This window comes from Hyposmocoma kahamanoa, unplaced genomic scaffold (genome assembly GCF_003589595.1).
Source record: "Hyposmocoma kahamanoa isolate Upper Pololo Valley unplaced genomic scaffold, ASM358959v1 84, whole genome shotgun sequence".
Taxonomy (NCBI): domain Eukaryota; kingdom Metazoa; phylum Arthropoda; class Insecta; order Lepidoptera; family Cosmopterigidae; genus Hyposmocoma; species Hyposmocoma kahamanoa.
The window spans coordinates 6,357,860-6,371,070 of record NW_020654229.1 but is presented as its reverse complement, the minus strand read 5'-3'; the positions used below and the strand labels follow the sequence as shown (position 1 = coordinate 6,371,070).

Below are 13,211 nucleotides of genomic sequence, written 5' to 3'. Positions count from 1 at the left end.
CGCACTCCAACACGCGCAAGTTTCACGCGGTCTATCCTGCGCGACTAGCCTTTACACGGACCATCGAGTATATAACCAGAAATTGAGACGAAATGTGTTATAATTTGTTTGAAAACTATTCTGCCAAATCATTACGGTGACAACTGCGCTCCGATTGGCCAGCCCGAATTTGACCAGTGCAACTTGAGCTTTGCTATTATGAACGAAAATTGAAAAATTACATATCTATTATTTAATTACCGATGAAATGTGATTCCGTTCGTTTTGTACGGTATTTACCACGGCGTTACAGCAATTTAGAAACAACAATAACAAAATAAAAATCAGCCAGAATTAAAAATAATAATTTGAAACGAAACATGTCGTTAGTAATCTAAACTCAAATTATTAATATCACTACAATATCTAATCTAATCTAATGCAGTTTGGCGGTGAGTGCTATGGTGGAAACGAGACGGTGGCACCAGTTCGAAACGTTCCTCAGAGCACTACCCATTACAAAGACGGTAGAGCACAGAAAGATAGCCAACGTCTCTCCGTATGCTAAGGGGCTCCATACCATGTACAAGGACTGTGTAAAGGGGGTTAATACGCACATCCTAGCGGTACGGAATTCTAAACGACGAAAAGAGGCGTTTTTGTCTATGTGTCTAGATGAGCGACAGCCGCCGACAGCGCACGTAGGTAGGATAATACATACCTGAACCACCCGAGCCGACTGAGCCACCCGAACCCACCGAGCCGGCTGAGACAGCAGAACTGGTCGACGACATAGTGGTGGGTTGAGTTGTAGCTGAGAAATTAAGAAATGAATGTAAATGCACCCCAACCCTAACCGACTTCAACGTCTTCTTGCCCTGAAAATAAGTTTTCATTGTTCTTGTTGACATTTGTAATCAGCAATCCTGGTCCTACCGAGAATCGAACTGGCGGTCAGGTTGTCATTTACCATAATTAATAATTTAACTTTAATACCATAATTTTTGATAAAAACAAAATGCAATATGGTATGTGCAAGAGCACCACTATTTAAATATATTTTTAATACTTTATCGTCTTTAGTTCTGTTTATTGCTTCCTATATCCGTGCTAAAGTATATGCTTACATTACTGCTTGGCGGCTGAAAGAGGTAAGATGGCTGTACTTCCCTGGACGAATTTTTGTACAAGGGGCTCTACAAATACTAAAATAGTTCCATTATCAAAGAGTGTGTGCTAGCCTGGACAAGCTCTCTAAGAGGAAGCCAATTCTTGACACAAGAGAACATTATCAGAGCGAATAAGTCGCGGTTACTTACCGGTGGTGGTGGTGGTGGTAGTAGTGGCGGTGGTATTGTTGTTGTTGACAACAGCAGGATTGGGTCCGTAGAGACCCTCCGGCCAGCCACCGCCGGGGGCCCCCGCAGGGGGAGCGCTGCCCAAGGGGCACGAAAACAGCGACTCTTCCACGGCGGGGGTCGCGAACGGTGGTTCCTGAATGGATTACATTGTTAATTATGAACAGTTTGATCACGTCTCAGGTAGGGCGTGACGAGAGGTGCGAGCAGTCTCCATTGTAATAGTTGTACCCACTGAAGACAAAAAAAAAACAATGGAAGTGCCTGAAGCCTCGATTACTATCGGAACAGATGTCGCGAAAACAGAAACAAACAAATGATAAACACTGTGAAATCTTGATAATGATTGGTCATAGTTTCTAATTTAAAAAGATGTAACAAATTCTAAAATTGAAATAATTCAATCTCAACCCTGTCGCTATATTGTTGAAAGTTCAATACGTTTATTGCAAGCAGTGTTGGGCGTTAATCAATTAAATTTCAATCAGATTAAAAAATCAATTCAATTGAAATCAATTGCAATTAAATCAATTGCGACGCGTCGCAATTGATTTAATTGCAATTTATTTTAATTGCAATTGATTTTAATTGCAATTCATTTCAATTGAATTGATTTTAATTGCAATTAAAATCAATTCCGGCCGGTTGGGGACCCCGGTTGGGAGCCCGGTTGTGGGCCCGGTTGGGGGGCCCCGTTGGGTGCCCCGGTTGGAGGCCCCGTTTGGAGCCCCCGGTTGGGGCCCCCGATTGGGGCCCTGGTTGGGGGCTCGGTTGGGGGCCCGGTTGGGGGCCCCTGGGCCCCTATTGGGGCCCCCAACTGGGATTAAAAAACTGGGAAAGATTGACAATTGATTAATTGTCAATTGCGAAACAGCAATTAACGATTGATCAATTGTTAGTTGCGAGAACCGCAATTAACAATTGATTAATTATTAATTGCGGTTCTCGCAACTAACAATTGATCAATCGTTAATCGCAAATATCTACAATTAATCAATTTTCAATCTTTTCAATGTTTTTGATTAACAAAAACCGCAATTAACAATTGATTAATTATTAATTGCGGTTCTCGCAACTAACAATTGATCAATCGTTAATCGCAAATATCTACAATTAATCAATTTTCAATCTTTTCAATGTTTTTGATTAACAATTAACTATTAAAACTGACAATTATGATAAATTTATAGGGCACATGGGGGTGAGTTAGGGCGTTGGTTGTGGGGGCCTGTTGGAGGCCTGCTGGGGGCAGGTTAGGGGGCCGGTTGGGGCCCCCGGTTGGGGACCCGGTTGGGGTTTGATTAATTGTTAATTGCGGTTCTCGCAACTAACAATTGATCAATCGTTAATTGCTGTTTCGCAATTGACAATTAATCAATTGTCAATCTTTAATTGCCACAAAAATTAAATTTTGCCCAACACTGATTGCAAGTTACGATATTTCGAGTTTATATTGAAATTTTATTCAAAGTGCTGCCATCTTGCGGCCTGTAGCTGGACTACGACGAACGATTAACAACCGAACTAATACTTATAAAGTAGTATCTACTTGACGACAGATGTCTTCTTTAACGCACACATTGCTTAACGAACTCCATTTTGATTAATTCTGTTTCAAATTAACAAAACACCCATGAAGCATTTTTTTGATAAACTTTCGTTCGCTACTAGCATGGAAAATTCTAAATGTTTACTCAGTTCTTCAAAAGATAAAACTCGACCATATTGCTCTGGGATAATGTTTACTTCCGTTTGTTATGGTACAAAAAATCAATTGGACAAACAGAAAATTGAAAATTAAAATAAGACTTGTATCTACTACTATCATTATTGCACTCCAAAACAGCACAATAAGCATTTTTCCACGATTTTAGACAATTTTCGCGAAAGAATGATACAACCATATCATACAAAGCCAAAATGGCGGACTGAGCTCAAGTAGGTGTAACGAAGCGTACTGTTGGCACGCGTCAGATGCTAACTATCCACTTCTACTGTATTTATTGTTCTGTGGGATTAATACTTCTATAAAAGAAAACTGTCATAACCTACCTGTCCCTTATAAAACTTCGACTCGGTCACGTGATGTATTGTCACCTCGTTGTTCAACTTGGAACCGACTCTCAACCGTTGAAAGTAAGGCAAAGGATCACCGTTGGACAATGTCAAAGTAACATCATCTATTTTCACCGATTCATTTTTATCATTGAACAAAGCATTACGGAACACATTTCTGTCTTCCTGTCCAAACGGTGTGTACAAACTTGAAAAATCACCCCGTTCCTCATCGCGTTTCAATGGTGTACCAATAGGCTCAGGTCTTTGCACCGGATTTGCAAACAATGAGGAGTCGCTTGAATCAAAAGGACGGTTGGGCTCATTGTTCGGTCTAGTACCTATGGGGTTCGGTGAAACAGTGCTCTTAGGTTGATTCTCAAAGTATTCCGGTGTCAAAAAGTTTCTCTGCTGACTGTCCTCTGTTGTCTTGAACAAAGAGTATCCTTCATCGTTTTTCTGTGTAAACGAAGCCAGATTCATTATTCTGCTTTGATATTCATCGTTCTTTGGTGAATTTCTAGACGGATCAATGACGTATGTTTGTGGAGCAGGAGTTGGCACTGGATATACGTTAGGATTCACATAAGTGTACTGTGGCTGTCCGTATAGAGGATTAATCGGTGGAGCCTGAGTCTTCATGACCATTAAACTCTGCTGATGCATCATTGACATTAACGGATTACGTATAGTGTACATTCCGTTTGACGTCGGAGTGATGGTCGCTTGACAAGCATTTGGTGGCATTGGTATGGGATCAGGTATCCTGATTTGTTCGGTCTTCTTAACCGGGTTCGAGATTTGCACTGGAGGCAGGTTGGGATGAAACATTGGGTTCCGCAGTGTGACCATTTTAGTGCCATCCGTTTTGTTTTCTGACACTTCAGCAGCTGCCTTCTTGGCTTTCTTTTTGGCTTTTTTCGACTTCGGAACTGGGGCTGGCTCGGGTATTATTATTGTTTTCGGTGGCTCTGAAACGTACAATGTAGTGTTAAAAACGACATGCGTGACATTAAGACTATTGGAGTCCCGACACAAGGTGAATTTTAATTCGTTTGTGGTGAATGTTAGTCCTTAAGTTACATTATGCATCATGGTTGCGTATTGTAAAAGAATAAATAAATAAAAAATTAAGTCATAGTCGCGAATGGAGTAAAGCTGACCTGGCTGCGCGGTGCTGAACATCATCAAAGAGGGGTCCGCGTTGATGACGGGCTGCGGCCGCGCAACCGGCGTAGGCGCCGCCGGCAGCTGGTTGCACTTCCACAGCGGCTGTAACAATGCCGTCAGCAACTATTAGGTAAGTTGAAAAACGTCTCTATATAATTTCGGGGAGATGCTTTTCAACGGATTTTTTTAAATATTTTAGAACATACCTTACCTATTCGCCAAGTTTTGTTGAAGTCGGTTACCGGAAAGTGCGCGAAACCGGATTCATTACCTAGTTTGCCATCCTTAGAGGTGGAATTTTTTCTTCAAATTTAAATGGGATCAATACTGAGGTACCTTCTTTCCGACAAAAAAAAAAAGAATCATCTAAATCCGTTCACAAATGGCGGAATTGGCGGAATATAAAAAAAATACAGTCAAATTGAGATCCTCTTCCTTTTTGAAGTTGGTAAAAAAAAAATCCAAAAAGAATACTCGTACGAAATGATACTATCATCAACAACACATATAAAAAATACAAGCTAAAAGAACCAGCGTCTGTTGCCACACCGGGGCCAACGCTGTTACCAACTGTGCTACAACGTTCTAATGTTGTTCCATCTTTGTATCGATAATAATAACAAAGTAATGGAGTATTGTCAGAAAAAAAATGTATTATTTTCATGGTGGCAAACGCATGATGAATGTTCAATGATATAAATTAAATTTCAGTTTGTTTACCACGGATTTTATAGATGGAGGCTCCTTCTTCTCGCTAGGCTGCACTCGGGTCAGCGTTATGCCAGGCGGAAGTTTCAAATCGGCCACCTTGAAAAGAAAGAAAAAAGTTAATTCATAGTATATTGTTTATCGAGGGCCTAATAAGAGCCAATATATACAAGGTGGAAATTTGTAATGCCACCTGGAGGGCAAGTACTCTAAATACTGGAGATGGAAATTTTTACTTAAAGGAAACATTCCTTTATTTTTTTAAAGAAACAAAACTGCATTCATAGATTTTCGAAAATTTCTAGCAACACGTGGGAATTGAACTCGCGTTAATCTGAAAAAAATGCATCCTGCACTTTTATTGCATCGATCGATAGGGTTAATTATAAGAATAAAATCCCTACATAATTGGTTAATTAAATGGAAAAAAACCCGTGAAATTTTAAGGTATTTTAATAAAACGAAAAAAATGGTAATCTAACTAATTACTTGCTCGAAATGAGCTCCATTTTCTTGGATACACAAATTTAACCTTTTAACGAATTTTTTTCGTTTTATTAATATACGTTAAGATTTCATGTTTTTTTTTTCATTCAATTAACCAATTTTGTGAGAGAGATTTTATTTTTATAATTAACTAATTATTTTTATCGATCGATGCAATAAAAGTGCAGGGTGCATTTTTTTCAGATTAAAGGGGTTCGATTCCCGCGTGTTGCTAGAAATTTTCGAAAATCTATGAATGCAGTTTTATTTATTTAAAAAAATAAAGGAATGTTTCCTTTAAGTAAAAATTTCTATCTCCAGTATTTAGCATTGTGTAGTGGCATTACAAATTTCCACCCGGTATACCCGAGGTGGATAGCCACCCGCGCTAGGGTGTCTATTACTCAGAAGGTTTATATTGGCGTTTAGTCTCGAGGTAAAAACTTTACTTTTCACTTCGATCGCGAGAAAAAAATATTTTAATCGTTTTCGCTTTACAAGAAAATTACAAACCAAAATTCTGAAATTTTCGCGGTATTAGTTTTTTTCCAACCTGACACAGATACAACAAACGCAACAAAACGCTACTATTAGCGATCTATGGTAATCATGAGCGTCTTTCGAACGATTTAAGAGCTTCGCCGCGTCATTAAAACGGTTCATAAACAAACGCGGGAATATGGCGTCACCGTCTATGCGAATAAAGGCACAGAACACTACGTAAGGCTATATTGGCGTTTTTTTAGATCATGAGTAGTGAAAATATAATAATAACTATACACCCACGTACCGTATTTCAGACAGATATCGCTTGACCGCAATGGGCATATTTTTGCGTGTCATACAGCGCGCTTAACGATCAGAAGAAGTATAGTTGGCGAAACACAATTTGTATCGATTCGTCTTATAGCTTCATCTTTGGAATACAATAGGACAAAAGAGTGAGCCGTCTCGGTATAATGTACGTGCCATCTGTATAGTGCAAACAACTAGTTTAAACACTTTAATGCACTGACGCCTACCAACAAATGGCCGCCGAGTCTAATACAAAAACCGCGAAAAAAATGTCCGAAGTTAACCTATACAAACGTAGTGACATGTAACGAAATATAAAAAAAAGCTAAAACATTTAATTTAAATTGTAACGTCATTGCAGTACGGCCTAATTTTGCTTGCAACAATTTAGGGGCCCAGACACACCATATTCAGCTTCTACTGGAAACTTAACAAAATGCATCATATTTAGCTTCAACTGAAAATTACTTGAACAAGAACAAGAGTAATGGAGCAGCCTTTATTGTAAATATGAATTAATTTTTATATATATTATTACGTCGAATTTTGTACAAATTCACTTAAAGAAATATTAAAGAGTTGGGCAGATACATACAAATATTACTACAAATGTGAATATAAGCGTGTACTATAAGAAATGTACCGATATTCCAACTAAACGTAAACTCAAATATCCGTAATTCCGAAAACCTATTTATAATAAAACCGTTACGCTTTCAAGTAATTTTGATGCTTTTCACAAAGACAAAATTAGATTTTGTTTTGTAATATTCCTAAAAAAATACATTTGACTTTATGAAAATTCGAGCCAACGTTAATTCGAGCAAATGTATTTTCTGACTTCTGATAGGTAATCCCAAGCCGTAAAACGAGTACAACAATATTTTGTTAGTTATTGCCAACGCTTAATAAAAAATAATTTTAAAAATAATATTAAAATCAAAGCGACTGTACAGTTTCTTTGTTCTAAATATTCAATCGCTTGTGGTAACTGGAGACACTAATACTTTTAAATTATTACTATGATAACGCAATATATTTGTGTAGTGAAAATATGTTTACAAATTATTATTATATAGTACAGCATGATTGACAACCGCGCTGTCAGTCGAACAAACGAAGACTGTTGCGCGATTGACGCTCTGTATGCGATTTTAACGCCATATAGGTGCGGGCACTTTTTAGCGCGAACCCAACGTCCAATTGCTGGTAAGGTCAATGATTGGCACTTATTTCTAAACTTGATAATCTTTATGCGGAACTAACTTTGTTGGATCCGTAAGAAAAGAGTAGGCAGTCGGTATTTTACGAAGTTCCTGATGATCTGATGAGTAAATAAATAATTCAAAACTAGAATTCAGAAAAAGCATTTTTTTATTTCATTTTTACTTTTTTATAATATTACGTGACGAGACGAACAAGTCGTGCGCCTGATGGTAAGCTACACGCCTGTCCATAACAGTTGCTGTGTCACTTAGAGCTTTAAATCTGATAGATCTGAGGGGCACTGCCACTGCGCCTGTCACCGTGAGACATAAGTTTACAAGTCCCTTGTGCCTGTAACATCACCAGCACTCTTACCCTTCAAAATAGGAACACAGTAATGCTGACATTACTGCTTGGCGGCAGAAATAGGTAAGGTGGCAGTACTACCCTGGACGAACTGTTTCACAAGGAGCTCTAATGCTACGAAATGTATGTCGGTTACCCGACATGTCGGACATATTAACCGTTTTTAATAAAGAATTTGGAGACTTGGAGAATCTGTCTTGTCAATTAACCGCGTTTTAATTAGTGGACGGCAGTAATGCTAACTTAACTGCTTGGCGGCAGAAACAAGTAAGGTGGCAAGTTAGAGCACAGAACAGCAGCCAGTAGGTAAGGTGGCAGTACCACCCTGGACGAACTCTTTCACAAGGAGCTCTACTGCTAGTAATAACTTGTACGATGGACCAAGATAATTAAGTCCATGTACACTTTGAGTAAAAGAAGCGTAAATGGTTATTATTACTCTATTGTAATAGAAATGACAAAGGATAACATATGAAAATTAAATTACAGTTAATAGCGACATCTCTAGCCTGGGTTGGTAGCTGTAAAGGTGCCTAACTGGGTGACGAAAACCTTTCATAGATTTCTCATAGATAGAGCTACGGCTGAAAAAGTCGTTGAAAACCAAATACAAAGGTCCGACAACAAGCACATAGAAAAATTTGTAAGATCCGCTGGTTCGTTCCGAGGCTTAATTGGCTTAACGTCTGGCACCGTTTGCTAGGAGACGTCGGTTCGAATCCGGCCGCATCGAATGATTTTTTTTCTATCCTCAAAAAGGTTTTGTCAAAACGAAAAAACAACAATAAACCGCAAATTAAATATCTTTATATTTATAAACTACGCTCTTTCGCCTCTGACTGTTCTAGCCAGTTGTATATCTTTGGGCATAATAGTTGCCCTTTTTGCGTGAATAGCACATACGTTAGTGTCTTCAATCAATCCTAATAGGTACGCTTCGCTTACCTCTTGAAGCGCCGTTACAGCTGAACCTTGAAACCTAAGATCGGTTATAAAGTTTTGAGCGATTTCCCTCTCTAATCTTTGAAATGGCAATTTTCTTATAATCAGCTCTGTGCTCTTTTATAACGCTTATTTCCCTCTGTGGGGTTTCTTGACGCCCCCGTTCCTGGTCAGTTGTTGTCATGGCGCCTTGCCACCTGTGGATTTTCGCGCCGTTTGTTTTGTACGTGCCGTTTTGTTTAGATGTATTTCTTTTAAAACTTGGAAAGCACATGGTCGTCGTCTTCCCTGGACAAACTCTTTCACTCTACTACACAGAAAAAAAGGATTTCTACTAATAAGAAAGAGCAATTTCTCAAAATATTTGCTAATTCTGAAAAAATATTTATTAAAAGTAATAAAATATTGTCACTACAAAAATACTGCTTATCTTTTTCTAATACAATTTTACTCTTAACTTTATTCTAACTTTGAGACAAATACGTTCACTTCAAGATTTTATTTCATTTGTAATCAATTAATTGGACATTACTTATATCAAGAAATTTTTACCTCTTACATCAAATTTAAATAATCTTAAATGAATTCAAAATTTCTTGGGTGTATTTTAAGAAAATATATTCTTAAACAAAAAAGGAAGTAGTTTTCTATTCAGATTAATATTCTAAATTCTAGAGTATATTCTTAAAGCAACATTTCGTTACGTTTTCATAGTCAATCTTGTCGTGACATGTCGCCGAAGGCGCACGCGGTAACGATTACTTTTACTTGTGCTTGTAATCATAAAAATCATAAACAGTCATTTATCCAAAGAAACAATACGTAGTATCTCTAGTTTGTTAGGGTGTTCTTTATAGTCATAATTTAAGAAATTTGGTTACAGCATGAAATCAAACTACACTTGTAACAATGCAATTAGTTCCATCACGCCACTGCTAGATGGCATTAGATGTACTCTGAAACGCGCTATCGTTTTGTTAACTTCAATAGTATAAAGTCATCTCATATATTTGGTATTGTTAGTGCTTTCTGCCGCTGTAGCATTTATACGGCACTGGATGGTCCTCAAGTATTTGAGAAGATTCCATATTTCCATCCTATTTCTGCTACTTTAAGGTTTGGCACTGTTGGGTCCATAACCCTGTAAATTTATCCTTTTTGATATTAGAAAACATAAATCTTCAGTCAAATAATTAAGTACCTCTCAATTTTTCATTCTTTTTTTTTTTTCAAATCCAAATCGGACATTTCTAATAAGAAATAAATATTTTGTTGAATCTAGAGTGGCTTTGTGACTTGAAGTAAATTAATTTGCTCTTGGATTAAATATTTCTGTCTTGTAACGAAAATACACTTTTGAGACGTTTTTTTACTATTATCAAGTAATTATTCTCTAGCGTCTATAGGGAGAAGATCGTTTTGTTGGATTTAATAAATTTGTCTTCATAAAAAGAATTTTGTCTTTTTCTAAGTAATCTGTTTTTACCGTGTAGAGAATAGTAACTATAATAACAATAATTGTAAAATTGTAACACTGTTTAAGAGAAAGGGTTAATTTGATTGCCTATATATAAGATGTTAAAATTACATTTTTTTACAACTTTTTACAAAATTTTTTACAACAGTTAAAGACTTTGGTTTATGGTAATTTTTGTCTGTTTGCCTTTTTTTTTCAAATAATAGCCGTTACACCGCCCGTCCGATTCTCCATTTCCGCCACTCGTATAATAAACGTTTTTTTAGATCTTTTTGCATGAATATTAAGCATCTTTCGACCGCAAGTCGATTCCGCGTTCATAAGTGTGGTAACATCCTTATTTAACATTGTGCAACGTAGTTTTCTTTTTAACTTTTGCCATAACAACGTCACGGATAAGTTAGGCCGCGGCCGCATTACTAAGGCGACTGCGAAGCGACGGCGATTTCGTGAAAACAAAACTCATATAAACACATGTCGGTGGCCGCACTACAGAAATTTATTTGTTCATATCGTAAAGAAATTTCATAATTTACACGAGTAATGAGGGTGTCCGCTTTAAATAAAATTGTTCAGCGACTCGCGACGGCACTTGAATTTCGTACGACTAGCAGCGGTGCGACGGCGATTCGTCACGATTTGCGACAAAATATGCGGTGATGTACCTAAGCGGCCGCATTGCCGCGGCGTTCGTGTGAAAGAGCGCGATATATTCGAGCGAAGAGTTGCGAAGGAGACTCCACACCTCTTTCCACAACACAAACGCGACCAATTACGCGACAAACCTCAATAAGGCCACCCATTAAGCGACGTAGCGACGTTTCACAGGCTTCTCGCTTTTGCAATGCGGCCACCTATTTTCTCGCGTCGCCGTACCAGTGCGGCCCCGGCCTAAATGGCAGTAACCCTTACCTGCACACCGCAGCTAAGTTGCTCCATAATGCTGCAAGAGGCTAGCTTCTCCGACGGGTCGTTACTTGATACCTGAAATCAAAACCAATTATATATAATCAATTTATAATCACAATGCGGTAGGAAGGTAACATTCTTTAAATTTAACATCTGCAACATAGTATCAAGAGAAGTTATCTGTGGTAAGAGACCTGATATCCTATATTACAATCTTCTACTTAAGTGTAATTACCAGTCTCTTTCAAACACAAATTATGATAAAATAACTTAACAAACTTTAAAAATTCTTTAATTTTCAATTGTACAAATATGAACTCATGTAAACATTAGAAAAAACCACATTCTTAAATTTCAAATTTGCTTCGCAGGTTTGTATTTCAACCCTTAATCCTCCTCTCTCTCTATAATTTGCAGTTTCCTACAGGGTCCATAACACGCTGTTAACTTAGCTATGACCCTTTTCCTTCTACATTATGGTAAATGCAACTGTAGCAGCAACCGGACGTGCCAGAATGTCAAACCTCTTACGACATTCAGGCACGTCTTAGTGCAAACAAATGTAACGACCATACACCATAAATCAATAATAAGTATAAATAAGTTTCACATCGAGTATATAACCAGAAATAGAGACGAAATGTCATTTAATTTGCCAAATCATTACGGTGACAACAAGACGTCCACTGCTGAACATAGGCCGCCCCCAAAGATTTCCAGACTAGTCGATCGGACGCGGCGTGCATCCATCTGTTACCAGCCACTCTTGGGGTGTAAGGGGCGCCAACCTACAACTGCATAGCCATCTCACCTGCACGCGGCACATCCTACTCCTACCGACGAGGTTCAAAGGTTTAAACACCCCCAAAGGACAGCATCAACGCCCCTGAATTGCTTCGTTGCTTGCATTGGCCCCCCAGAACTCTCAGCGTCCACTCGGGGGCGATAGGGACCACTTTGGGAAACTATGGCATATGCCAATCGATACAATATGAAGAATAACTTTAAAACCTCCCATTTCGAGTAGCTTACTGTACTATACAAATTTTTAGTCTTATTGGTTCTCCATACAAACCTTCATCCCCCATTTCACCCACTTTAAGATTTATTTTTGTAACAAAAAGTAGCCTATGTCCTTCTCCTAGGACCCATCTGTCGTTTTACCAGAATACATAAAAATTGGTTCAGCAGTTTAGGCATGAAAACGTACCAGATAGAGTTACTTTCCCAGTTGTAACATTAGTTTGAATAAAGTAAAAAAGCGTCAAATATGAAGCTTCATTCGCATCATGAGCCCTGTCTTCATGGACGGGGAACGAGGGTGCAAAGGCCGGACTCAGAAACGTTACCATTTTGTGCACGAGTTGTATGCCATCCAGCACAGCTGCCGGGGTTTTGTTTTCTTTCTTCTTCTCCTTCTTGGCGGGCTGTGCAGGCAACGGCTTGTTCGATTTAACTGGCTGGAGTGCTGCAAAGAATAAACAAATATGTCAATTGGCATCGTACCCGGGGTAAAAAGGCAGATAGCTTAAATCGCAAAGACTTAGGGCGCGTTCAAATTAGCCGCTGTTAGACGCGCTGCAGCATTCGTGACGGCCGCGCGTCTGTCGCGCTGCAGTCACGCTCGGTTGCAGTCCCGGTTAGTGAGGTGTACATATTATTTTTTCAAATTAACCACGATGGATGAAAAATGCATTGAACAATTTACAGATAATGTAAAACAACACCCTGCAATATGGGATATCAGTTATTCCAATCGA

At 38.5% G+C, this 13,211-nt stretch overlaps 1 protein-coding gene and 1 pseudogene across 1 annotated transcript in view; both read right to left on the bottom strand.

The window, feature by feature from the left end:
- The window catches only part of LOC113234437, a 68,711-nt gene that overhangs the window by 3,809 nt on the left and 51,691 nt on the right, over window positions 1-13,211 (bottom strand). Inside the window, exons 33-39 of the mRNA XM_026469747.1 lie at window positions 12,801-12,919; window positions 11,455-11,526; window positions 5,283-5,369; window positions 4,556-4,664; window positions 3,390-4,363; window positions 1,299-1,473; window positions 701-793 (exon numbers count right to left, since the gene is read on the bottom strand). Coding sequence (XP_026325532.1) covers window positions 701-793; window positions 1,299-1,473; window positions 3,390-4,363; window positions 4,556-4,664; window positions 5,283-5,369; window positions 11,455-11,526; window positions 12,801-12,919 — 1,629 coding nt within the window. The remainder of the gene's footprint in view (window positions 1-700; window positions 794-1,298; window positions 1,474-3,389; window positions 4,364-4,555; window positions 4,665-5,282; window positions 5,370-11,454; window positions 11,527-12,800; window positions 12,920-13,211) is intronic.
- On the bottom strand, window positions 8,943-11,345 carry LOC113234536 (annotated as a pseudogene).